The sequence below is a fragment of the Pseudophryne corroboree genome, chromosome 4 (assembly GCF_028390025.1).
Source record: "Pseudophryne corroboree isolate aPseCor3 chromosome 4, aPseCor3.hap2, whole genome shotgun sequence".
Taxonomy (NCBI): domain Eukaryota; kingdom Metazoa; phylum Chordata; class Amphibia; order Anura; family Myobatrachidae; genus Pseudophryne; species Pseudophryne corroboree.
Genome location: NC_086447.1, coordinates 914,378,053 through 914,403,732, shown reverse-complemented (window position 1 = coordinate 914,403,732; position 25,680 = coordinate 914,378,053). Strand labels below are relative to the sequence as shown.

Here is a 25,680-nt window from a genome sequence, read left to right as displayed (position 1 = left end):
ATTCAATAGAGATACTGTTTGCACACAGGTTTTACATGAATCATTGGCAATGCTGCAGGAGTGTCTCATTAGGCAATCTAAAATGTACCACGACTATGGGTGGGGATACAGTAGGGAAGTTCTATCGCCATAAGCTGTCTGCTGTGTATAGCAGATTTTCATCTGGAATGTATTTGTGTTTTTGTAATAAAAAAAACAAAAAAGTATTTCTCCCCCATAACGGCACATCATACTGTACAGTTACCCCCATGTACTGTACCGTACCATACTGTATAAGGTAATATTTATTGGAAAAAAAAATTATTAATGTAAAAAAAAAAAGTATTTATTACAACATCCAATTGCATGTACTGTACTGATCAAAATGTACAGTACTCTTATTCAGGACTTATAAAACAGAAAATAACTGTTCATACACATCAATAACATTACTACTGTATAATATTCAACATTAGTTTATGCAATAATCAGACAAAGGGAATTTTATAAACATTTTTAATAATGCACCAATTAAAAATGTTAAACAGAAAATACAGTACAGAACTACATATTTGTGGCTTGACCATTACTTTTGACTATAACAGGTAATACTTTATACAGGTGATTTATATAATTATTACAATGCTCAGGTGTGAGTACTTCTAGCCAAAATTTCTTTATCCCATCCAACAGCTGCTGTTTTGTTGTTGGCTTCGCAACACTCCTAATGTACCTCTTCAATTGAGCCCACACTAATTCAATTGGATTTGTGTCTGGTGATCTATAAAAAATTTTTTATAAAAAGAGTATAGAAAAAAAATTAGTCAATTAATGACATTAAATAGAGAAAATTAAACATACGGTATTGTACTGTTTATTAAACCAAAAAATAAGAATTTACTTACCGATAATTCTATTTCTCGTAGTCCGTAGTGGATGCTGGGACTCCGTCAGGACCATGGGGAATAGCAGGCTCCGCAGGAGACAGGGCACATCTAAATAAAGCTTTTAGGATCACATGGTGCGTACTGGCTCCTGCCCCTATGACCCTCCTCCAAGCCTCAGTTAGGTACTGTGCCCGGACGAGCGTACACAATAAGGAAGGATCTTGAATCCCGGGTAAGACTCATACCAGCCACACCAATCACACCGTACAACTTGTGATCTGAACCCAGTTAACAGTATGATAACAAGAAAACGAAGTAGCCTCTGAAAAGATGGCTCACAACAATAGTAATAACCCGATCTTTGTTTTTAACAATAACTATGTACAAGTATTGCAGACAATCCGCACTTGGGATGGGCGCCCAGCATCCACTACGGACTACGAGAAATAGAATTATCGGTAAGTAAATTCTTATTTTCTCTAACGTCCTAGTGGATGCTGGGACTCCGTCAGGACCATGGGGATTATACCAAAGCTCCCAAACGGGCGGGAGAGTGCGGATGACTCTGCAGCACCGAATGAGAGAACTCCAGGTCCTCCTTAGCCAGAGTATCAAATTTGTAAAATTTTACAAACGTGTTCTCCCCTGACCACGTAGCTGCTCGGCAAAGTTGTAATGCCGAGACCCCTCGGGCAGCCGCCCAAGATGAGCCCACTTTCCTTGTGGAGTGGGCCTTTACAGATTTAGGCTGTGGCAGGCCTGCCACAGAATGTGCAAGTTGGATTGTGCTACAGATCCAACGTGCAATCGTCTGTTTAGACGCAGGAGCACCCATCTTGTTGGGTGCATACAATATAAACAACGAGTCAGATTTTCTGACTCCAGCTGTCCTTGAAATATATATTTTTAATGCTCTGACAACGTCCAGTAACTTGGAGTCCTCCAAGTCGCTAGTAGCCGCAGGCACCACAATAGGCTGGTTCAAGTGAAAAGCCGAAACCACCTTAGGGAGAAATTGAGGACGTGTCCGCAATTCTGCCCTGTCCGAATGGAAAATCAGATATGGGCTTTTGTATGATAAAGCCGCCAACTCTGAAACTCTCCTGGCCGAAGCCAGGGCCAATAGCATGGTTACCTTCCATGTAAGGTATTTTAAATCTACCGATTTTAGAGGCTCAAACCAATGAGATTTGAGAAAATTCAAAACTACGTTCAAATCCCACGGTGCCACTGGAGGCACTATTGGGGGTTGTATATGTAGTACACCTTTGACAAAAGTTTGTACTTCAGGCACTGACGCCAATTCCTTCTGGAAGAAAATTGATAAGGCCGAAATTTGAACTTTAATGGACCCCAATTTTAGGCCCATAGACAATCCTGCTTGCAGGAAATGTAAGAATCGACCCAATTGAAATTCTTCCGTTGGAGCCTTCTTGGCCTCACACCACGCAACATATTTCCGCCAAATGCGGTGATAATGTTGTACAGTCACTTCCTTTCTAGCCTTAATCAAGGTAGGAATAACTTCCTCTGGAATGCCCTTTTCTTTTAGAATCCGGCGTTCAACCGCCATGCCGTCAAACGCAGCCGCGGTAAGTCTTGGAACATACAAGGTCCCTGCTGAAGCAGATCCCTTCTTAGAGGTAGAGGCCACGGATCCTCCGTGAGCATCTCTTGAAGTTCCGGATACCAAGTTCTTCTTGGCCAGTCCGGAGCCACCAGTATTGTTCTTACTCCTCTTTTCCGTATAATTCTCAGTACCTTTGGTATGAGAGGCAGAGGAGGGAACACATACACTGACTGGTACACCCATGGTGTTACCAGAGCGTCCACAGCTATTGCCTGAGGGTCTCTTGACCTGGCGCAATATCTGTCCAATTTTTTGTTGAGGCGAGACGCCATCATGTCCACCTTTGGTTTTTCCCAACGGTTCACAATCATGTTGAAGACTTCTGGATGAAGTCCCCACTCTCCCGGGTGAAGGTCGTGTCTGCTGAGGAAGTCTGCTTCCCAGTTGTCCACTCCCGGGATGAACACTGCTGACAGTGCTATGACATGATTCTCCGCCCAGCGCAGAATCCTTGCAGCTTCTGTCATTGCTCTTCTGCTTCTCGTGCCGCCTTGTCGGTTTACGTGGGCGACTGCCGTGATGTTGTCCGACTGGATCAACACCGGCAGACCCTGAAGCAGCGGTTTTGCCAGGCTTAGAGCATTGTAGATCGCTCTTAGCTCCAGTATATTTATGTGAAGGGACGTCTCCAGGTTTGACCACACGCCCTGGAAGTTTCTTCCCTGTGTGACTGCTCCCCAGCCTCGTAGGCTGGCATCCGTAGTCACCAGGACCCAGTCCTGTATGCCGAATCTGCGGCCCTCTAACAGATGGGCAGTCTGCAACCACCACAGGAGAGACAACCTTGTTCTTGGTGACAGTGTTATCCGCTGATGCATGTGCAGACGCGATCCGGACCATTTGTCCAGCAGATCCCACTGAAATGTCCGTGCATGGAATCTGCCGAATGGAATCGCTTCGTAAGAAGCCACCATCTTTCCCAGGACTCTTGTGCATTGATGTACTGACACAGTTCCTGGTTTTAGGAGGTTCCTGACAAGTTCGGATAACTCCCTTGCTTTCTCCTCCGGGAGAAAAACCTTTTTCTGAACCGTGTCCAGAATCATTCCCAGGAACAGCAGATGTGTTGTCGGGGTCAATTGAGATTTTGGAAGATTCAGAATCCACCCGTGTTGCTGAAGCACTACTTGGGTTAGTGCTACACAGACTTCCAGCTGTTCTCTGGACTTTGCCCTTATCAGGAGATCGTCCAAGTAAGGGATAATTAATACGCCTTTTCTTCGTAGAAGAACCATCATTTCGGTCATTACCTTGGTAAAGACCCGAGGGGCCGTGGACAACCCAAACGGCAGCGTTTGAAACTGATAATGACAGTCTTGTATCACGAACCTGAGATACCCTTGGTGTGAGGGGTAAATTGGGACATGTAGATAAGCATCTTTTATGTCCAAGGACACCATGAAGTCCCCTTCTTCCAGATTCGCTATCACTGCTCTGAGTGACTCCATCTTGAACTTGAATTTCTGTATGTACAGGTTCAAAGATTTCAGGTTTAGAATAGGTCTTACCGAACCGTCCGGCTTCGGTACCACAAATAGTGTGGAATAATACCCCTTTCCCTGTTGTAGGAGGGGTACCTTGACTATCACCTGCTGAGAATACAGCTTGTGAATGGCTTCCAAAACCGACGTCCTTTCTGAGGGAGACGTTGGTAAAGCAGACTTTAGGAACCGGCGAGGGGGAGACCTTTCGAACTCCAGCATGTAACCCTGAGATATTATCTGCAGGACCCACGGGTCCACTTGTGAGTGAGCCCACTGATTGCTGAAAATCTTGAGTCGACCCCCCACCGCTCCTGAGTCCGCTTGTAAAGCCCCAGCGTCATGCTGAAGGCTTTGTAGAACCCGGGGCGGGCTTCTGGTCCTGGGCAGGGGCTGCTTGCTGCCCTCTCTTACCCTTTCCTCTGCCTCGCGGCAGATAAGACTGTCCTTTTGGTCGCTTTTTATAGGAGCGAAAAGACTGCGGCTGAAAAGACGGTGTCTTTTTCTGTTGGGAGGGGGTCTGAGGTAAAAAAGTGGATTTGCCGGCAGTTGCCGTGGCCACCAGGTCCGAAAGACCGACCCCAAATAATTCCTCTCCTTTATATGGCAATACTTCCATATGCCTTTTGGAATCCGCATCACCTGACCACTGTCGCGTCCATAAACTTCTTCTGGCAGATATGGACATCGCGCTTACTCTTGATGCTAGAGTACAAATATCCCTCTGAGCATCTCGCATATAAAGAAAAGCATCCTTTAATTGCTCTAGAGTCAATAAAATACTGTCCCTATCCAGGGTATCAATATTTTCAGTCAGAGAATCCAACCACACTACCCCAGCACTGCACATCCAGGCTGAGGCTATTGCCGGTCGCAGTATAACACCAGTATGTGTGTATATACTCTTCAGTGTAGTTTCCAGCCTCCTATCTGCTGGATCCTTGAGGGCGGCCGTATCAGGAGACGGCAACGCCACTTGCTTTGATAAACGTGTGAGCGCCTTATCCACCCTAGGGGGTGTTTCCCAGCGCGCCCTAACCTCTGGTGGGAAAGGGTATAATGCCAATAACTTCTTGGAAATTAGCAGTTTTCTATCTGGGTTAACCCACGCTTCATCACACACGTCATTCAATTCCTCTGATTCTGGAAAAGCTACAGGTAGTTTTTTCACCCCCCACATAATACCCCTTTTTGAGGTACCAGCAGTATCAGAGATCTGCAAAGCCTCCTTCATTGCCGTGATCATATAACGTGTGGCCCTATTGGAAAATACGTTTGTTTCTTCACCGTCGACACTAGATTCATCTGTGTCGGTACCTGTGTCGACTGACTGAGGTAAGGGACGTTTTACAGCCCCCGACGGTGTCTGAGACGCCTGAGCCGGTACTAACTGGTTTTCCGGCCGTCTCATTTCGTCCACTGACTTTTGTAATGTGCTGACATTATCACGTAATTCCATAACTAAAGCCATCCATTCCGGTGTCGACTCCCTAGGGGGTGACATCACCATTACCGGCAATTGCTCTGCCTCCACACCAACATCGTCCTCATACATGTCGACACACACGTACCGACACACAGCAGCCACACAGGGAATGCTCTAATCGAAGACAGGACCCCCTTAGCCCTTTGGGAAGACAGAGGGAGAGTTTGCCAGCACACACCAAAAGCGCTATAAATGTATATAAACAACCCTAGAAGGTGTTGTTTTTGATATAAGCGCTTTTAATATATCAATATCGCCAAATTATGCCCCCCTTCTCTTTGTTACCCTGTTTCTGTAGTGCAGTGCAGGGGAGAGTCCTGGGAGCCTTCCTCACCAGCGGAGCTGAGCAGGAAAATGGCGCTGAGTGCTGAGGAGAATAAGCTCCGCCCCTTTTTCGGCGGGCTTTTCTCCCGGGTTTTAAGAAAACTGGCCTGGGTTAAATACATACATATAGCCTTAATGGCTATATGTGATGTATTTATTTTGCCACTAAAGGTATTTTAAATTGCTGCCCAGGGCGCCCCCAGCAGCGCCCTGCACCCTCCGTGACTGAATCAGTGAGCCGTGTAGCAACAATGGCGCACAGCTGCAGTGCTGTGCGCTACCTTCATGAAGACTGAGGAGTCTTCTGCCGCCTGCTTTCCGGACCTCCGTCTTCAGCGTCTGTAAGGGGGATCGGCGGCGCGGCTCCGGGACGAACCCCAGGATGACCTGTGTTCCGACTCCCTCTGGAGCTAAGTGTCCAGTAGCCTAAGACTCCAATCCATCCTGCACGCAGGTGAGTTGGAAATCTCTCCCCTAAGTCCCTCGATGCAGTGATCCTGTCGCCAGCAGGATTCACTGAGATTTAAACCTAAAAAACTTTTTCTAAGCAGCTCTTTAGGAGAGCCACCTAGATTGCACCCTTCTCGGACGGGCACAAAAACCTAACTGAGGCTTGGAGGAGGGTCATAGGGGGAGGAGCCAGTACGCACCATGTGATCCTAAAAGCTTTATTTAGATGTGCCCTGTCTCCTGCGGAGCCCGCTATTCCCCATGGTCCTGACGGAGTCCCAGCATCCACTAGGACGTTAGAGAAATAAGATTTTACTTACCAATAAATCTATTTCTCGTAGTCCGTAGTGGATGCTGGGACTCCGTAAGGACCATGGGGAATAGCGGCTCCGCAGGAGACAGGGCACAAAATAAAAGCTTGAGTATCAGGTGGTGTGCACTGGCTCCTCCCCCTATGACCCTCCTCCAAGCCAGTTAGGATACTGTGCCCGGACGAGCGTACATAATAAGGAAGGATATTGAATCCCGGGTAAGACTCATACCAGCCACACCAATCACACCGTACAACTCGTGATCTGAACCCAGTTAACAGTATGATAAATGCAAAGGAGCCTCTGAAAAGATGGCTCAACAATAATAACCCGAATTTTTTTGTAACAATAACTATATACAAGTATTGCAGACAATCCGCACTAGGGATGGGCGCCTAGCATCCACTACGGACTACAAGAAATAGATTTATCGGTAAGTAAAATCTTATTTTCTCTAACGTCCTAAGTGGATGCTGGGACTCCGTAAGGACCATGGGGATTATACCAAAGCTCCCAAACGGGCGGGAGAGTGCGGATGACTCTGCAGCACCGAGTGAGAGAACTCCAGGTCCTCCTCAGCCAGGGTATCAAATTTGTAGAATTTTGCAAACGTGTTTGCCCCTGACCAAGTAGCTGCTCGGCAAAGTTGTAACGCCGAGACCCCTCGGGCAGCCGCCCAAGATGAGCCCACTTTCCTTGTGGAATGGGCTTTTACTGATTTTGGCTGTGGCAATCCTGCCACAGAATGTGCAAGCTGAATTGTACTACAAATCCAACGAGCAATCGTCTGCTTTGAAGCAGGAGCACCCAGCTTGTTGGGTGCATATAGGATAAACAGCGAGTCAGATTTCCTGACTCCAGCCGTCCTGGAAACATATATTTTCAAGGCCCTGACAACGTCCAGCAACTTGTCCTCTAAGTCCCTAGTAGCCGCAGGTACCACAATAGGTTGGTTCATGTGAAATGCAGAAACCACCTTAGGTAGAAATTGAGGACGAGTCCTCAATTCCGCCCTGTCAGAATGAAAAATTAGGTAAGGGCTTTTACATGATAAAGCCGTCAATTCTGACACACGCCTGGCTGAAGCCAAGGCCAACAACATCGACACCTTCCACGTGAGATATTTTAAATCTACCGTAGACAATGGTTCAAACCAATGTGATTTTAGAAATCTCAACACAACATTGAGATCCCAAGGTGCCACTGGAGGCACAAAAGGAGGCTGTATGTGCAGCACCCCTTTCACAAATGTCTGAACTTCAGGTACTGAAGCCAGTTCTTTCTGGAAGAATATCGACAAGGCCGAAATTTGAACCTTAATGGACCCTAATTTTAGGCCCATAGACAGTCCTGTTTGCAGGAAATGCAAGAAGCGACCCAGTTGAAATTCCTCTGTAGGGGCCTTCTTGGCCTCACACCACGCAACATATTTACGCCAAATGCGGTGATAATGTTTTGCGGTTACTTCCTTTCTGGCTTTTACCAGAGTTGGGATGACTTCCTCTGGAATGCCCTTGTCCTTTAGGATCCGGCGTTCAACCGCCATGCCGTCAAACGCAGCCGCGGTAAGTCTTGGAACAGACAAGGCCCCTGCAGTAGCAGGTCCTTTCTTAGAGGTAGAGGCCACGGTTCGTCCGTGAGCATCTCTTGAAGTTCCGGGTACCAAGATCTTCTTGGCCAATCCGGAACCACGAGTATAGTTCTTACTCCTCTCCTTCTTATGATTCTCAATACTTTTGGTATGAGGGGCAGAGGAGGGAACACATACACTGACTGGTACACCCACGGCGTTACCAGAGCGTCCACTGCAATTGCCTGAGGGTCCCTTGACCTGGCGCAATATCTGTCCAGTTTTTTGTTTAGACGTGACGCCATCATGTCCACCTTTGGTTTTTCCCAACGGTTTACAATTTGGTGGAAGACTTCTGGGTGAAGTCCCCACTCTCCCGGGTGAAGGTCGTGTCTGCTGAGGAAGTCTGCTTCCCAGTTGTCCACTCCCGGAATGAACACTGCTGACAGTGCTATCACATGATTTTCCGCCCAGCGAAGAATCCTTGCAGTTTCTGCCATTGCCCTCCTGCTTCTCGTGCCGCCCTGTCTGTTTACGTGGGCGACTGACGTGATGTTGTCCGACTGGATCAACACCGCCTGACCCTGAAGCAGAGGTTTTGCTTGAATTAAGGCATTGTAAATGGCCCTTAGTTCCAGAATGTTTATATGAAGAGATGTTTCCATGCTTGACCACAAGCCCTGAAAATTCCTTCCCTGTGTGACTGCTCCCCAGCCTCTCAGGCTGGCATCCGTGGTTACCAGGATCCAATCCTGAATGCCAAATCTGCGGCCCTCTAGTAGATGAGCACTCTGAAGCCACCACAGGAGAGACACCCTTGTCCTTGGCGACAGGGTTATCCGTTGATGTATCTGAAGATGCGATCCGGACCATTTTCCCAGTAGATCCCACTGAAATGTTCTTGCATGGAATCTTCCGAATGGAATCGCTTCGTAAGACCCCAGGATAAGGGACATTTGAAATGTGCGGATCCTACAGGGACATTCCAATAAGCAACCTACAAATCATAATCCATGCATGGTGACTATGAATGTATCAAAGCAGTGAGATATTAATAATTTTTGATATATGTTTTTTTTTTTTTTAATGATTTATTAAATATATTTTAATTTTACAATTCATTTCAGTCAGCGCTGTCTTATCTTTGATTAGTTTATTTTTATCTTCGTAGAAGAATCATCATTTTGGCCATTACCTTGGTAAAGACCCGAGGCGCCGTGGACAATCCAAACGGCAGCGTCTGAAACTGATAATGACAGTTTTGTACTACAAACCTGAGGTACCCTTGGTGAGAAGGGTATATTGGGACGTGGAGATAAGCATCTTTGATGTCCAGCGACACCATATAGTCCCCCTCTTCCAGGTTCGCTATCACCGCTCTGAGTGACTCCATCTTGAATTTGAACCTTTTTATGTAAGTGTTCAAAGATTTTAGATTGGTCTCACCGAGCTGTCCGGCTTCGGTACCACAAATAGTGTGGAATAATACCCCTTCCCTTGTTGTAAGAGGGGTACCTTGATTATCACCTGCTGGGAGTACAGCTTGTGAATGGTTTCCAGAACTGCCTCCCTGTCTGAGGGAGACTTTGGTAAAGCAGACTTCAGGAACCGACGAGGGGGAAACGCCTCGAATTCCAGTTTGTACCCCTGTGATACTACCTGTAGAATCCAGGGATCCACTTGCGAGTGAGCCCACTGCGCGTTGAAATTCTTGAGACGGGCCCCCACCGTGTCCGAGTCTGCTTGTAAAGCCCCAGCGTCATGCTGAAGACTTGGCAGAAGCAGGGGAGGGCTTCTGCTCCTGGGAAGCGGCTGCATGGTGCAGTCTTTTTCCTCTTCCTCTGCCCTTGGGCAGAAAAGAGTGGCCTTTTGCTCGCTTGTACTTATGGGAACGAAAGGACTGAGTTTGAAAAGACTGTCTTTTTCTGTTGATGTGAAGTAACCTGGGGTAAAAAGGTGGATTTTCCAGCCGTTGCCGTGGCCACCAGGTCTGTTAGACCAGCCCCAAATAACTCCTCCCCCTTATACGGCAATACTTCCATGTGCCGTTTGGAATCTGCGTCCCCTGACCACTGTCGGGTCCATAATGCTCTTCTGGCAGAGATGGACATTGCGCTTACTCTTGATGCCAGGGTACAAATATCCCTCTGCGCATCACGCATATACAGCAATGCATCCTTTAAATGTTCTATAGTTAACAAAATATTGTCCCTATCCAGGGTATCAATATTCTCAGTCAGGGAATCCGCCCATGCGACTCCAGCACTGCACATCCAGGCTGATGCGATTGCTGGTCGCAGTATAACACCAGTGTGTGTATATACTTTTCAGGATATTTTCCAGCCTCCTATCAGCTGGTTCTTTGAGGGTGGCCGTATCCGGGGACGGTAACGCTACTTGTTTAGATAAACGTGTGAGCGCCTTATCTACCCTAGGGGGTGTTTCCCACCGCGCCCTAACCTCTGGCGGGAAAGGGTATAGTGCTAATAATTTATTAGAAATTAGCTGTTTTTTATCGGGGGAAACCCACGCTTTATCACACACCTCATTAATTTCATCAGACTCAGGAAAAACTATTGGCAGTTTTTTCACACCCCACATAATACCCGCCTTTGTGGTACTTGTAGTGTCAGAGAGGTTCAGTGCCTCTTTCATTGCCGTGATCATGTAACGTGTGGCCCTACTGGACATTACGTTTGTCTCGTCACCGTCGACACTAGACTCAGTATCTGTATCTGGATCCGTGTCGACCCACTGAGGTAGCGGACGTTTTAGGGCCCCTGACGGTGTCTGAGACGCCTGAACAGGCACTAATTGATTTGCCGGCTTTCTCATGTCGTCAACAGTTTTTTGTAAATTGCTGACATTATCACTTAATTGCTTAAACACAATCATCCAGTCAGGTGTCGACTCCCTAGGGGGTGACATCACTAACACAGGCAACTGCTCCGCCTCCACCTCATTTTCCTCCTCATACATGTCGACACACGCGTACCGACACACAGCACACACACCGGGAATGCTCTGATAGAGGACAGGACCCCACTTAGCCCTTTGGAGAGACAGAGGGAGAGTCTGCCAGCACACACCCAGCGCTATATATATATATACAGGGATAACCTTATATAAGTGTTAATCCCTTCTAGCTGCTGTTTTGTTATTATCTGCTGCCAAAATGCCCCCCCTTCTCTTTTTTACCCTGAATCAGAAGCAGGACTGCAGGGGAGAGTCAGGGAGCCGTCCTTCCAGCGGAGCTGTGAGGGAAAAATGGCGCCAGTGTGCTGAGGAGATAGGCCCCGCCCCTTCACGACGTCCTTATCTCCCGCTTTTTCTGTGTAAAAATGGCAGGGGAAAAAATACATCCATATAGCCCTGGAGCTATATGTGATGTATTCCTTTAGCCCGCTAAGGTATCTGAGTTATATTGCGTCTCAGGGCGCTCCCCCCCCAGCGCCCTGCACCCTCAGTGACCGGAGTGTGAAGTGTGCTGAGAGCAATGGCGCACAGCTGCGGTGCTGTGCGCTACCTTAGTCTTGAAGACAGGATGTCTTCTGCCGCCGCTTTCACCGGACCTCTTCGTCTCTTCTGGCTCTGTAAGGGGGACGGCGGCGCGGCTCCGGTGACCCATCCAGGCTGAACCTGTGATCGTCCCTCTGGAGCTAACGTCCAGTAGCCTAAGAAGCCCAAGCCACTCTGCACTCAGGTGAGTTTGCTTCTTCTCCCCTTAGTCCCACGGTGCAGTGAGCCTGTTGCCAGCAGGACTCACTGAAAATAAAAAAACCTAACTAAACTTTTATTCTAAGCAGCTCAGGAGAGCCACCTAGATTGCACCCTTCTCGGCCGGGCACAAAAATCTAACTAACTGGCTTGGAGGAGGGTCATAGGGGGAGGAGCCAGTGCACACCACCTGATACTCAAGCTTTTATTTTGTGCCCTGTCTCCTGCGGAGCCGCTATTCCCCATGGTCCTTACGGAGTCCCAGCATCCACTTAGGACGTTAGAGAAAAATACATATACAGTACTAGAGTGCTACCCAAAATTTTACTTGTACACTGTTGAAAGAATACTCACTCTGGTGATGTGCGTTCCCAATTCATACCTTTCTCTTCCATAAATTTGGCAGAGGCGGAGTGTTTAGGATCATTGTCTTGGAATATCCTATGGTGAGTTGGGTAATATTTATTCACAAGTGGCACCATACATTCCTCTACTATTGTTTCTTGGAAAAATTTCTTATCCATGATCCCTACAGAAATCAAAAAATGTTGTTCATTAATAAGCAACTCCTTTTATTGTGCAGTTACATGTACTCTACAGTACAGCATGTATTTTTACAGAACACAGGCACAGAATAAAGTATAGTACTGTACCTTCAAAAAATAATAGGAGACCAGCTCCTAATCGTGATATGCCTCCCCATACATGGACTTTCAATGGATGCTTTGGGCGTGGTTTTAATGAGATATGGTTACGTTTCCGGAATTACGTTCTGGAGAACCGCTCAAGGGCCACAGACGATTCATCTGTGAAAATGACATCATTAAATGTTTTGCCACTCTCAATCCATCGCCGTGCCTGTTCCACTCTCTTTTCTTTATTCACATCTCTTATCATGGGAGATATCCTGTGAAGAGGCAAAAATAATGAAATCAGATACAGTAATGAAAATAAGATTTTACTCACCGGTAAATCTATTTCTCGTAGTCCGTAGTGGATGCTGGGAACTCCGTAAGGACCATGGGGAATAGCGGCTCCGCAGGAGACTGGGCACAACTAAAGAAAGCTTTAGGACTACCTGGTGTGCACTGGCTCCTCCCACTATGACCCTCCTCCAGACCTCAGTTAGGATACTGTGCCCGTAAGAGTTGACACAATAAGGAAGGATTTTGAATCCCGGGTAAGACTCTTACCAGCCACACCAATCACACCGTACAACTCGTGATACTATACCCAGTTAACAGTATGAACTATAACCTGAGCCTCTCAATAGATGGCTCACAACAATAACCTTTTAGTTAGGCAATAACTATATACAAGTAATGCAGACAATCCGCACTTGGGATGGGCGCCCAGCATCCACTACGGACTACGAGAAATAGATTTACCAGTGAGTAAATTCTTATTTTCTGTGACGTCCTAGTGGATGCTGGGAACTCCATAAGGACCATGGGGATTATACCAAAGCTCCCAAACGGGCGGGAGAGTGCGGATGACTCTGCAGCACCGAATGAGAGAACTCAAGGTCCTCCTCAGCCAGGGTATCAAATTTGTAAAATTTTACAAACGTGTTCTCCCCTGACCAAGTAGCAGCTCAGCAAAGTTGTAAAGCCGAGACCCCTCGGGCAGCCGCCTCAGATGAGCCCACTTTCCTCGTGGAATGGGCTTTTACTGATTTAGGATGCGGCAGTCCAGCCGCAGAATGCGCCAGCTGATTTGTGCTACAAATCCAGTGAGCAATTGTCTGCTTAGAAGCAGGAACACCCAGCTTGTTGGGTGCATACAGGATAAATAGCGAGTCAGTTTTCCTGACTCCAGCCGTCCTGGAAACATACATTTTCAAGGCCCTGACTACGTCAAGAAACTTGGAATCCTCCAAGTCCCTAGTAGCCGCAGGCACCACAATAGGTTGGTTCAAGTGAAAAGCTGATACCACCTTAGGGAGAAACTGGGGACGAGTCCTCAATTCTGCCCTATCCATATAGAAAATCAGATAGGGGCTTTTACACGACAAAACCGCCAATTCTGACACACGCCTGGCCGAAGCCAAGGCCAATAGCATGACCACCTTCCACGTGAGAGATTTTAAATCTACGGTTTTAAGTGGTTCAAACCAATGTGATTTTAGAAAATCCAACACCACGTTGAGATCCCAATGTGCCACTGGAGGCACAAAAGGGGGCTGAATATGCAGCACTCCTTTAACAAATGTCTGAACTTCAGGCAGTGAAGCCAGTTCTTTCTGGAAGAAAATCGACATAGCCGAAATCTGGACCTTAATGGAACCCAATTTTAGGCCCATAGTCACTCCTGACTGTAGAAAGTGCAGAAATCGACCCAGCTGAAATTCCTCTGTTGGGGTCTTCCTAGCCTCACACCACGCAACATATTTTCGCCAAATGCGGTGATAATGGTTTGCGGTTACTTCTTTCCTAGCTTTAATCAGCGTAGGAATGACTTCCTCCGGAATGCCCTTTTCCTTCAGTATCCGGCGTTCAACCGCCATGCCGTCAAACGCAGCCATGGTAAGTCTTGGAACAGACAGGGACCCTGCTGCAGCAGGTCCTGTCTGAGCGGTAGAGGCCATGGGTCCTCTGAGATTATTTCCGGTTACCAAGTTCTTCTTGGCCAATCCGGAACAATGAGTATAGTTCTTACTCCTCTTCTCCTTATTATCCTCAGTACCTTGGGTATGAGAGGAAGAGGAGGGAACACATAAACAGACTGGTACACCCACGTTGTCACTAGAGCGTCCACAGCTATTGCCTGAGGGTCTCTCGACCTGGCGCAATATCTTTCTAGCTTTTTGTTTAGACGGGATGCTATCATGTCCACCTGTGGCCATTCCCAATGGTTTACAATCAGTTGGAAGACTTCTGGATGAAGTCCCCACTCTCCCGGGTGTAGGTCGTGTCTGCTGAGGAAGTCTGCTTCCCAGTTGTCCACTCCCGGAATGAACACTGCTGACAGTGCTAACACATGATTTTCCGCCCATCAGAGAATCCTTGTGGCTTCTGCCACGCCATCCTGCTTCTTGTGCCGCCCTGTCAATTTACATGGGCGACTGCCATGATGTTGTCTGATTGGATCAGTACCGGCTGGTTTTGAAGCAGGGGTCTTGCCTGACTTGGGGCATTGTAAATGGCCCTTCGTTCCAGAATATTTATGTGTAGGAAAATCTACTGATTTGACCATAGTCCCTGGAAGTTTCTTCCCTGTGTGACTGCCCCCCAGCCTCGAAGGCTGGCATCCGTGGTCACCAGGACCCAGTCCTGTATGCCGAATCTGCGGCCCTCTTGAAGATGAGCACTCTGCAGCCACCACAGCAGAGATAACCCTGTCTCCAAGGACCAGGGTATCAGCCGATGCATCTGAAGATGCGATCCGGACCACTTGTCCAACAGGTCCCACTGAAAAGTTCTTGCATGGAACCTGCCGAATGGAATTGCTTCTTAGGAAGCTACCATTTTTCCCAGGACTCGCGTGCAGTGACACCTGTTTTGGTTTCAGGAGGCCTCTGACTAGAGATGACAGCTCCTTGGCTTTCTCCTCCGGGAGAAACACTTTTTTCTGGTCTGTGTCCAGAACCATACCCAGGAACAGTAGACGCGTCGTAGGAACCAGCTGCGACTTTGGAATATTCAGAATCCAGCTGTGCTGTTGTAGCACTTCCCGAGATAGTGCTACTCCGACAAACAACTGCTCCCTGGACCTCGCCTTTATAAGGAGATTGTCCAAGTACGGGATAATTATTTCGGCCATTACCTTGGTAAATACCCTCGGTGCCGGGGACAGACCAACGGCAACGTCTGGAATTGGTAATGACAATCCTGTACCACAATTTTGAGGTACTCCTGGTGAGGAGGGTAAATAGGGACATGCAGGTAAGCACCCTTGATGTCCAGTGATACCCTGAAATTCTCCAGGCTTGCAATAATCGCCCTGAGTGATTCCATTTTGAACTTGAACCTTCGTATATAAGTGTTCAAGGATTTCAATTTTAGAATGGGTCTACCGAACCGTCTGGTTTCGGTACCACAAACATTTTGGAATAGTAACCCCGGCCTTGTTGAAGGAGGGGTACCTTGATTTCACCTGCTGGAAGTACAGCTTGTGAATCGCCGCCAGTACTAACTCCCTTTCTCCGAGGGCGCAGGCAAGGCTGATGTGAGGTAACGGCGAGGTGGAGTCGCCTCGAACTCCAGCTTGTATCCCTGTGATACTACTTGCAGAACCTAGGGATCCACCTGTGGGCAAGCCCACTGGTCCCTGAAGTTCCCGAGACGCACCCCCACCGCACCTGTCTCCACCTGTGGAGCCCCAGCGTTATGCAGTAGACTCAGAGGAAGCGGGGGAAGATTTTTGATCCTGGGAACTGGCTGTCTGGTGCAGCTTTTTCCTTCTTCCCTTGTCTCTGTGCAGAAAGGAAGCGCCTTTGGCCCCCTTGCTTTTCTGAAGCCGAAAGGACTGTACCTGATAATACAGTGCTTTCTTAGGCTGTGAGGAAACCTGAGGTAAAAAAATTTCTTCCCAGCTGTTGCTGTGGATACGAGGTCCCAGAGACCATCCCCAAACAATTCCTCACCCTTATAAGGCAGAACCTCCATGTGCCTTTTAAAGTCAGCATCACCTGTCCACTGCCGGGTCTCTAATTAATTCTGGATGCCAGCCGGCAAATATCCCTCTGTGCATCCCTCATATATAAGACTACGTCTTTAATATGCTCTATGTTAGCCAAATATTATCCCTGTCTAGGGTATTATCTGACAGGGTATCAGACCCTGCTGCAGCAGCACTATTCATGCTGAGGCAATTGCAGGTCGACAGTGCCACCTTTTATGACAAACGTGTGAGCGCCTTATCCACCCTAGGGGATATCTCCCAACGTGACCTATCCTCTGGCGGGAAAGGGCACGCCAGCGGTAACTTTTTAGAAATTACCAGTTTCTTAACGGGGAAACCCACGCTTCTTCACACACTTCATTCACTCATCTGATGGGGGAACAAAACACTGGCTGCTTTTTCTCCTCAAACATAAAACCCCTTTTATGTGGTACTTGGGATAATGTCAGAAATGTGTAAACACATTTTTTATTGCCGGGATCATGCAACGGATGTTCCTAGTGGATTGTGTATATGTCTCAACCTCGTCGACACTGGAGTCAGACTCCGTGTCGACATCTGTGTCTGCCATCTGAGGTAACGGGCGTTTTTTTGAGCCCCTGATGGCCTTTGAGACGCCTGGGCAGACGCGGGCTGAGAAGCCTGGGCAGGTGCGGGCTGAGAAGCCGGCTGTCCCACAGCTGTTACGTCATCCAGCCTTTTATGTAAGGAGTTGACATTGTCGGTTAATACCTTCCACCTATCCATCCACTCTGGTGTCGACCCCACAGCGGGCAACATCCCATTTATCGGCCTCTGCTCCGCCTCCATGTAAACTTCCTCATCCAACATGTCGACACAGCCGTACCGACACACCGCACACACACAGGGAATGCTCTGACTGAGGACAGGACCCCACAAAGTCCTTTGGGGAGACAGAGAGAGAGTATGCCAGCACACACCAGAGCGCTATATGTTGCAGGGATTAACACTATAACTGAGTGATTTTTTCCCCCAATAGCTGCTTGTATACACATATTGCACCTAAATTTAGTGCCCCCCTCTCTTTTTAACCCTTTGAGCCTGAAAACTACAGGGGAGAGCCTGGGAAACTGTCTTCCAGCTGCACTGTGAAGAAAAAATGGCGCCACTGTGCTGAGGGAGATAGCCCCGTCCCTTTTTCGGCTGACTTTTCTCTCTCTTTTTTCATGGATTCTGGCAGGGGTAATTTATCACATATATAGCCCTGGGAATATATATTGTGATGATTTGCCAGCCAAGGTGTATTTATTGCGTCTCAGGGCGCCCCCCCCAGCGCCCTGCACCCTCAGTGACCGGAGTGTGAAGTGTGCTGAGAGCAATGGCGCACAGCTGCGGTGCTGTGCGCTACCTTGTTGAAGACCGAGGTCTTCTGCCGCCGATTTTCTGGACCACTTCTTGCTTCTGGCTCTGTAAGAGGGACGGCAGCGCGGCTCCGGGACCAAACGATCGAGGTCGGGTCCTGTGTTCGATCCCTCTGGAGCTAATGGTGTCCAGTAGCCTAAGAAGCCCAAACTATCTCCAGTCAGGTAGGTTTGCTTCTTCTCCCCTTAGTCCCTCGCTGCAGTAAGTCTGTTGCCAGCAGATCTCACTGTAAAATAAAAAAACTAAAATATACTTTCTTTCTAGGAAGCTCAGGAGAGCCCCTAATGTGCATCCAGCTCATCCGGGCACAAGATTCTAACTGAGGTCTGGAGGAGGGTCATAGTGGGAGGAGCCAGTGCACACCAGGTAGTCCTAAAGCTTTCTTTAGTTGTGCCCAGTCTCCTGCGGAACCGCTATTCCCCATGGTCCTTACGGGTTTCTCAGCATCCACTAGGACGTCAGAGAAACACTGATATTTTGCTGGAATTGTTTGTGTATTGTGCTTTACAAGAGGTTCTATACTGTAAGTGGGCACGAGAAACCTTATTTAAAATGCATGTAGCCATAGGGATCATTTTGCCTTATAACCAATGCAGGGAAATGGCGCTGATGATCCCATCTGAACGTATATTTCTCTGATTTCTCCAAGAATGTAATAGCTACATAATGGGGCAATTGATGGACTATTCAGGGAGTTGGGGAGATTGCTGCTATTTCAGGGAGTCTCCTGCAGAATGAGGGAGGATAGGCAGCGATGGCATTAACCCATTCAGTTCAGGCATTGGGGGAGGCATTAACCCATTCAGTTCAGGCATTGGGGGAGGCATTAACCCATTCAGTTCAGGCATTGGGGGGGGGGGCATACACCCATTCAGTTCAGGCATTGGGGGGGAGGCATACACCCATTCAGTTCAGGCATTGGGGGGAGGCATACACCCATTCAGTTCAGGCATTGGGGGGAGGCATACACCCATTCAGTTCAGGCATTGGGGGGAGGCATACACCCATTCAGTTCAGGCATTGGGGGGAGGCATACACCCATTCAGTTCAGGCATTGGGGGAGGCATTAACCCATTTAGTTCAGGCATTGGGGGAGGCATTAACCCATTTAGTTCAGGCATTGGGGGAGGCATTAACCCATTCAGGTCAGGCATTGGGGGAGGCATTAACCCATTCAGGTCAGGCATTGGGGGAGGCATTAACCCATTCAGGTCAGGCATTGGGGGAGGCATTAACCCATTCAGGTCTGGCATTGGGGGAGGCATTAACCCATTCAGGTCTGGCATTGGGGGGGCATTAACCCACTCACCACCTCACAGGGCACACTGAGCAGCTCCCATCCATAACACCTGGCCACAATAAGATAACCCTGGGATAGGTCCGATTGCCACCCATCAGTCAAACAAAAAAATCATTAAAATAAGAATTTACTCACCGATAATTCTATTTCTCGTAGTCCGTATTGGATGCTGGGGACTCCGTAAGGACCATGGGGAATAGACGGGCTCCGCAGGAGACTGGGCACTCTAAAGAAAGATTTAGGTCTACCTGGTGTGCACTGGCTCCTCCCCCTATGACCCTCCTCCAAACCTCAGTTAGGACACTGTGCCCGGAAGAGCTGACACAATAAGGAAGGATTTTGAATCCCGGGTAAGACTCATACCAGCCACACCAATCACACCATATAACTCGTGATAGGAACCCCTGTTAACAGTATGATAGCAATGGAGCCTCTGAACAGATGGCTGGCAGTAACAACCCGATTTGTGTAACAATAACTATTTACAAGTATTGCAGACAATCCGCACTTGGGATGGGCGCCCAGCATCCACTACGGACTACGAGAAATAGAATTACCGGTGAGTAAATTCTTATTTTCTCTAACGTCCTAGTGGATGCTGGGGACTCCGTAAGGACCATGGGGATTATACCAAAGCTCCCAAACGGGCGGGAGAGTGCGGATGAATCTGCAGCACCGAATGAGAGAACTCCAGGTCCTCCTCAGCCAGGGTATCAAATTTATAAAATTTTGCAAACGTGTTTGCCCCTGACCAAGTAGTAGCTTGGCAAAGTTGTAAAGCAGAGACCCCTCGGGCAGCCGCCCAAGATGAGCCCACCTTCCTTGTGGAATGGGCTTTTACAGATTTAGGCTGCGGTAGTCCCACCGCAGAATGCGCCAGCTGAATAGTACTACAAATCCAGCGCGCGATAGTCTGCTTAGAAGCAAGTGCACCCAGCTTGTTGGGTGCATATAGAATAAACAGCGAGTCAGTTTTCCTGACTCCAGCTGTCCTGGCAACATACATTTTCAGGGCCCTGACTACGTCCAGAAACTTGGAATCCTCCAAGTCCCTAGTAGCCGAGGCACCACAATAGGTTGGTTCAAGTGAAAAGCTGATACCACCTTCGGGAGAAACTGAGGACGAGTCCTCAACTCTGCCCTATCCGTATGGAAAATCAGATAGGGGCTTTTACAGGACAAAGCCGCCAATTCTGACACACGTCTAGCCGAAGCTAGAGCCAACAACATAACCACTTTCCACGTGAGATATTTTAAATCCACAGTCTTAAGTGGCTCAAACCAATGTGATTTCAGGAACTCCAAAACCACATTGAGATCCCAGGGTGCCACTGGGGGCACAAAAGGAGGCTGAATATGCAGAACTCCCTTGACAAAAGTCTGAACTTCAGGCAGTGAAGCCAGTTCTTTCTGGAAGAAAATCGACAGGGCCGAGATCTGGACCTTAATGGACCCCAATTTGAGGCCCAATGTCACACCTGCTTGCAGTAAATGCAGGAATCGACCCAGTTGAAATTCTTCCGTTGGGGCCTTCTTGGCCTCACACCAAGCAACATATTTTCGCCAAATGCGGTGATAATGCTTTGCGGTGACATCCTTCCTGGCTTTGATCAGGGTAGGGATGACTTCCTCCGGAATGCCTTTTTCCTTTAGGATCCGGCGTTCAACCGCCATGCCGTCAAACGCAGCCGCGGTAAGTCTTGGAACAGACAGGGTCCCTGCTGCAGCAGGTCTTGTCTTAGCGGCAGAGGCCAAGGGTCCTCTGCAAGCATCTCTTGAAGTTCCGGGTACCAAGCTATTCTTGGCCAATCCGGAGCCACGAGAATAGTTCTCACTCCTCGCCTTCTTATTATTCTCAGTAGTTTGGGTATGAGAGGCAGAGAAGGAAACACATAAACCGACTGGTACACCCACGGTGTCACTAGAGCGTCCACAGCGATCGCCTGAGGGTCCCTTGACCTGGCGCAATATCTTTTTAGCTTTTTGTTGAGGCGGGACGCCATCATGTCCACCTGTGTTTTTTCCCACCGGTTTACCAGCATCTGGAAGACTTCTGGATGAAGTCCCCATTCTCCCGGGTGGAGGTCGTGCCTGCTGAGGAAGTCTGCTTCCCAGTTGTCCACTCCCGGAATGAATACTGCTGTCAGTGCCAACACATGATTCTCTGCCCATCGGAGAATCCTTGTGGCTTCTGCCATTGCCCTCCTGCTTCTTGTGCCGCCCTGTCTGTTTACATGGGTGACCGCCGTGATGTTGTCTGATTGGATCAGCACCGGCCCGTTCTGAAGCAGGGGTCTTGCTTGGCTTAGGGCATTGTAAATGGCCCTTAGCTCCAGAATATTTATGTGAAGCGAAATCTCCCGAGTTGACCACAGTCCTTGGAAATTTCTTCCCTGTGTGACTGCACCCCAGCCCCGAAGGCTGGCATCCGTGGTCACCAGGACCCAGTCCTGTATTCCGAATCTGCGGCCCTCTAGTAGATGAGCCCTCTGCAGCCACCACAGCAGCGACACCCTGGTTCTTGCCGACAGGGTTATCCGCTGTTGCATCTGGAGATGGGACCTGGACCATTTGTCCAACAGGTCCCACTGGAAAGTCCTTGCGTGGAACCTTCCGAATGGAATTGCCTCGTACGAAGCTACCATTTTTCCCAGGACTCGTGTGCATTGATGTACCGACACCTGTCCCGGTTTTAGGATGTCTCTGACTAGAGATGACAACTCCTCGGCTTTTTCCACTGGAAGAAACACTCTTTTCTGGTCCGTGTCCAGAATCATTCCCAGGAACAGAAGACGAGTCGTCGGGACCAGCTGTGACTTTGGAATATTGAGAATCCAGCCGTGCTGTTGTAGCACTTCCCGAGAAAGCGCTACCCCCACTACCAACTTGGACCTCGCCTTTATCAGGAGATCGTCCAAGTACGGGATAATTAAAACTCCCTTCTTGCGAAGGAGTATCATCATTTCGGCCATTACCCTGGTAAAGACCCTCTGTGCCGTGGACAACCCAAACGGCAGCGTCTGGAACTGATAGTGACAGTCCTGTACCACAAATCTGAGGTACTCCTGGTGAGGAGGGTAAATGGGGACATGTAGGTACGCATCCTTGATGTCCAGGGAGACCATGTAATCCCCCTCGTCCAGGCTCGCAATAACCGCCCTGAGCGATTCCATCTTGAACTTGAACCTTTTGATATAAGTGTTCAAGGATTTTAGATTTAAGATGGGTCTCACCGAACCGTCCGGTTTCGGTACCACAAACATTGTGGAATAGTAACCCTTTCCTTGCTGAAGGAGGGGCACCTTGACAATCACTTGCTGTGAATACAGTTTTTGAATAGCCACCAATACTGCCTCCCTGGCAGAGGGAGTTGCCGGTAAGGCAGATTTTAGGAAACGGCAGGGGGGAGACGTCTCGAATTCCAGCCTGTACCCCTGAGATATTACTTGAAAGACCCAGGGATCCACTTGTGAGAGATCCCACTGAGCGCTGAAATTCCTGAGACGGGCCCCCACCGTACCCGGGTCCGCCTGAGCAGCCCCAGCGTCATGCTGTGGACTTACCGGACGCGGGGGAGGACTTCTGCTCTTGGGAACTAGCTGTGTGTTGCAGCTTTTTTCCTCTACCTTTGCCTCTCGGCAGAAAGGATGAGCCTCTAGCCCTCTTGCTTTTCTGGGGCCGAAAGGACTGTACCTGATAATACGGTGCTTTCTTTTGCTGTGGGGCAGCCTGTGGCAAAAAGGTCGATTTCCCAGCAGTAGCTGTGGACACGAGGTCCGAAAGACCATCCCCAAACAGTTCCACCCCCTTATAGGGCAAAACTTCCATGTGCCGTTTTGAGTCGGCATCGCCAGACCATTGCCGAGTCCATAACCCCCTTCTGGCGGCAATGGACATAGCGCTTATTCTTGATGCCAGCCGGCAAATATCCCTCTGTGCATCACGCATGTATAAGACTGCATCTTTTATATGCTCAATCGTCAGCAAAATATTGTCCCTATCCATGGTATCAATATTATCAGACAGGGAATCTGACCACGCAGCAGCAGCAGCACTGCACATCCAAGCTGATGCAATCGCTGGTCGCAATATAATGCCCGTGTGTGTGTAAATAGCTTTTAGGGTAGCTTCCTGTATCCTATCAGCAGGTTCCTTCAGGGTGGCCGTATCCAGAGACGGTAGTGCCACCTTCTTTGATAAGCGTGTCAGCGCCTTATCTACCCTAGGGGGTGTTTCCCAACGTGACTTATCCTCTGGCGGGAAAGGGTACGCTGCCAATAACAGTTTTTAAATTATCAATTTCTTATCGGGGGAAGTCCACGCTTCCTCACACACCTCATTTAATTCCTCAGATGCAGGAAAAACTAGATAGTTTTTTCTCACCAAACATAATACCCTTTTTTGTGGTACCTGGGGTATTATCAGAAATGTGTAAAACATTTTTCATTGCCTCAATCATGTAACGGGTGGACCTATTGGAGGGTACACTAGTCTCATCATCGTCGACACTGGAGTCGGTATCCGTGTCAACATCTGTGTCTGTCACCTGAGGTAGCGGGCGTTTTAAAGCCCCTGATGACATTTGAGAGGCTGGAACAGGCACAAGCTGTGTAGCCGGCTGTCCTATGTCGTCAAACCTTTTGTGTAAGGAGTTGACACTTTCACGCAATTCCTTCCATAAGTCCAACCACACAGGTGTCGACCCCGCAGGGGGTGACATCACATTCACAGGCATTTGCTCCGCCTCCATATCATTTTCCTCCTCATACATGTCGACACAGCAGTACCAACACACAGCAGACACACAGGGAATGCTCTTACAGAGGACAGGACCCCACAAAGCCCTTTGGGGAGACAGAGGGAGAGTATGCCAGCACACACCAGAGCGCTATATACCACAGGGATATCACCTATAAAGAGTGTTTTCCCTTATAGCTGCATATATATTCTATACTGCGCCTAAATTTGTGCCCCCCCTCTCTTTTTTACCCTTTCTGTAGTGCAGGACTGCAGGGGAGAGCCAGGGAGCGATCCTTCCAGCGGAGCTGTGAGGGAAAATGGCGCCAGTGTGCTGAGGGAGATGGCTCCGCCCCTTTTTCGGTGGGCTTTCTCCCGCTATTTCAATAATTCTGGCAGGGGTTAATTAACACCTATATAGCCCCTGGGGTTATATATGGTGTCAGTTTGCCAGCCAAGGTGTTAATATTGCTGCTCAGGGCGCCCCCCCCCCAGCACCCTGCACCCATCAGTGACCGCAGTGTGTGGTGTGCATGAGGAGCAATGGCGCACAGCTGCAGTGCTGTGCGCTACCTTGGAGAAGACAGAAGTCTTCAGCCGCCGATTTTCCGGAACTTCTTGCTTCTGGCTCTGTAAGGGGGACGGCGGCGCGGCTCCGGGAACGGATGACGAGGTCGGGTCCTGTGTTCGATCCCTCTGGAGCTAATGGTGTCCAGTAGCCTAAGAAGCCCAAGCTACCACCACTTAGGTAGGTTCGCTTCTTCTCCCCTTAGTCCCTCGGTGCAGTGAGCCTGTTGCCAGCAGGTCTCACCGAAAATAAAAAACCTAACATATACTTTCTTCCTAGCTCAGGAGAGCCCCTAGTGTGCATCCAGCTCAGCCGGGCACAGAAATCTAATACCCCTTTCACATCGCACAAATAACCCGGTACCGACACGGCATATTGCCGTGTCGAACCGGGTCAGTGTGCTATGTGAAAGCACACTGGGCGGTTTAGCGGGTCGCCTGACCCGGTAAATCAACCCGGTAAAAAAGAAGGGTTTTACCCGGGTTGATTACCGGGTCAGGTGCGGTGTGAATGGGAGCCGTATCGATGCGACACGGTTCCCATTCACAAGATAGGCGGCGCTGGAGATGAGCTCATCTCCCGACGCCGCCTTCACCCCGCCCCTGCTGCGGCCTCCGTTGTCATGGCAACCGACCCGGTATATTGCCGGGTCGGGAAGCCTGCAACGGAGCGCAAATGCCGGATCCCACCCGGTAAGTACACGTTTCCCTTACCGGGTAGGACCCGGCATTTGCGGTGTGAATGCAGCATAACTGAGGCTTGGAGGAGGGTCATAGTGGGAGGAGCCAGTGCACACCAGGTAGACCTAAATCTTTCTTTAGAGTGCCCAGTCTCCTGCGGAGCCCGCTATTCCCCATGGTCCTTATCCCAGCATCCACTAGGACGTCAGAGAAATTCATCTTACTCTCCAGTTCTGGGATCCCACTACATAACTCAGTCACGAAGCGCTGCACTACTGCGACCGCACTGTCCCTTCCTTCTGTCACACTGACTGCTGTGCAATGCTAAAGTTCCCGCGTACCGCGCGCGCGCGTCGCTTCTATCGACTCCGCCCCCAGCACCGCCCACTGCCTGACGTGACCTAGGTCTTTCCGGCGAAGGCATCCTAGACGCTACCCTGTATAGCTCCCGACCGGAAGTGACAGCGCGGCCAGCGCGACGCTTCTTTCGACTCCGCCCCCCCAACACCGCCCATTGCCTGACGTGCGCTAGGTCCTTCCGGCGAAGGCATCCT

The 25,680-nt window shown here is 49.0% G+C and overlaps 1 protein-coding gene across 4 annotated transcripts; it reads right to left on the bottom strand.

Annotated features, from left to right (window-relative positions):
* Window positions 1-479: 479 nt before the first annotated feature.
* LOC134910673 (uncharacterized) lies at window positions 480-25,552 on the bottom strand. Of its 4 annotated transcripts, none has more exons than XR_010176255.1 (4): window positions 25,468-25,552; window positions 12,489-12,742; window positions 12,190-12,364; window positions 480-760 (listed from the first exon to the last, which is right to left on the bottom strand). XR_010176255.1 is itself a non-coding variant. In XM_063918981.1 (4 exons), the coding sequence occupies exon 1, from the start codon at window positions 22,987-22,989 to the stop codon at window positions 20,791-20,793; it is 2,199 nt and encodes a 732-aa protein (XP_063775051.1). In that variant the 5' UTR covers window positions 22,990-25,199; the 3' UTR covers window positions 480-760; window positions 12,190-12,364; window positions 12,489-12,742; window positions 19,277-20,790. The 4 variants fall into 4 exon arrangements, 2 of the variants coding, with proteins under 2 accessions (XP_063775051.1, XP_063775052.1); XR_010176254.1 differs by lacking the exon at window positions 25,468-25,552 and adding an exon at window positions 25,351-25,456; XM_063918981.1 differs by lacking the exon at window positions 25,468-25,552 and adding an exon at window positions 19,277-25,199.
* Window positions 25,553-25,680: the final 128 nt, after the last annotated feature.

Excerpts from the sequence above, each read along its gene's own strand:
- LOC134910673 (XM_063918981.1), bottom strand. The coding sequence starts at position 22,989 with ATGCCGACTCAAAACGGCACATGGAAGTTTTGCCCTATAAGGGGGTGG.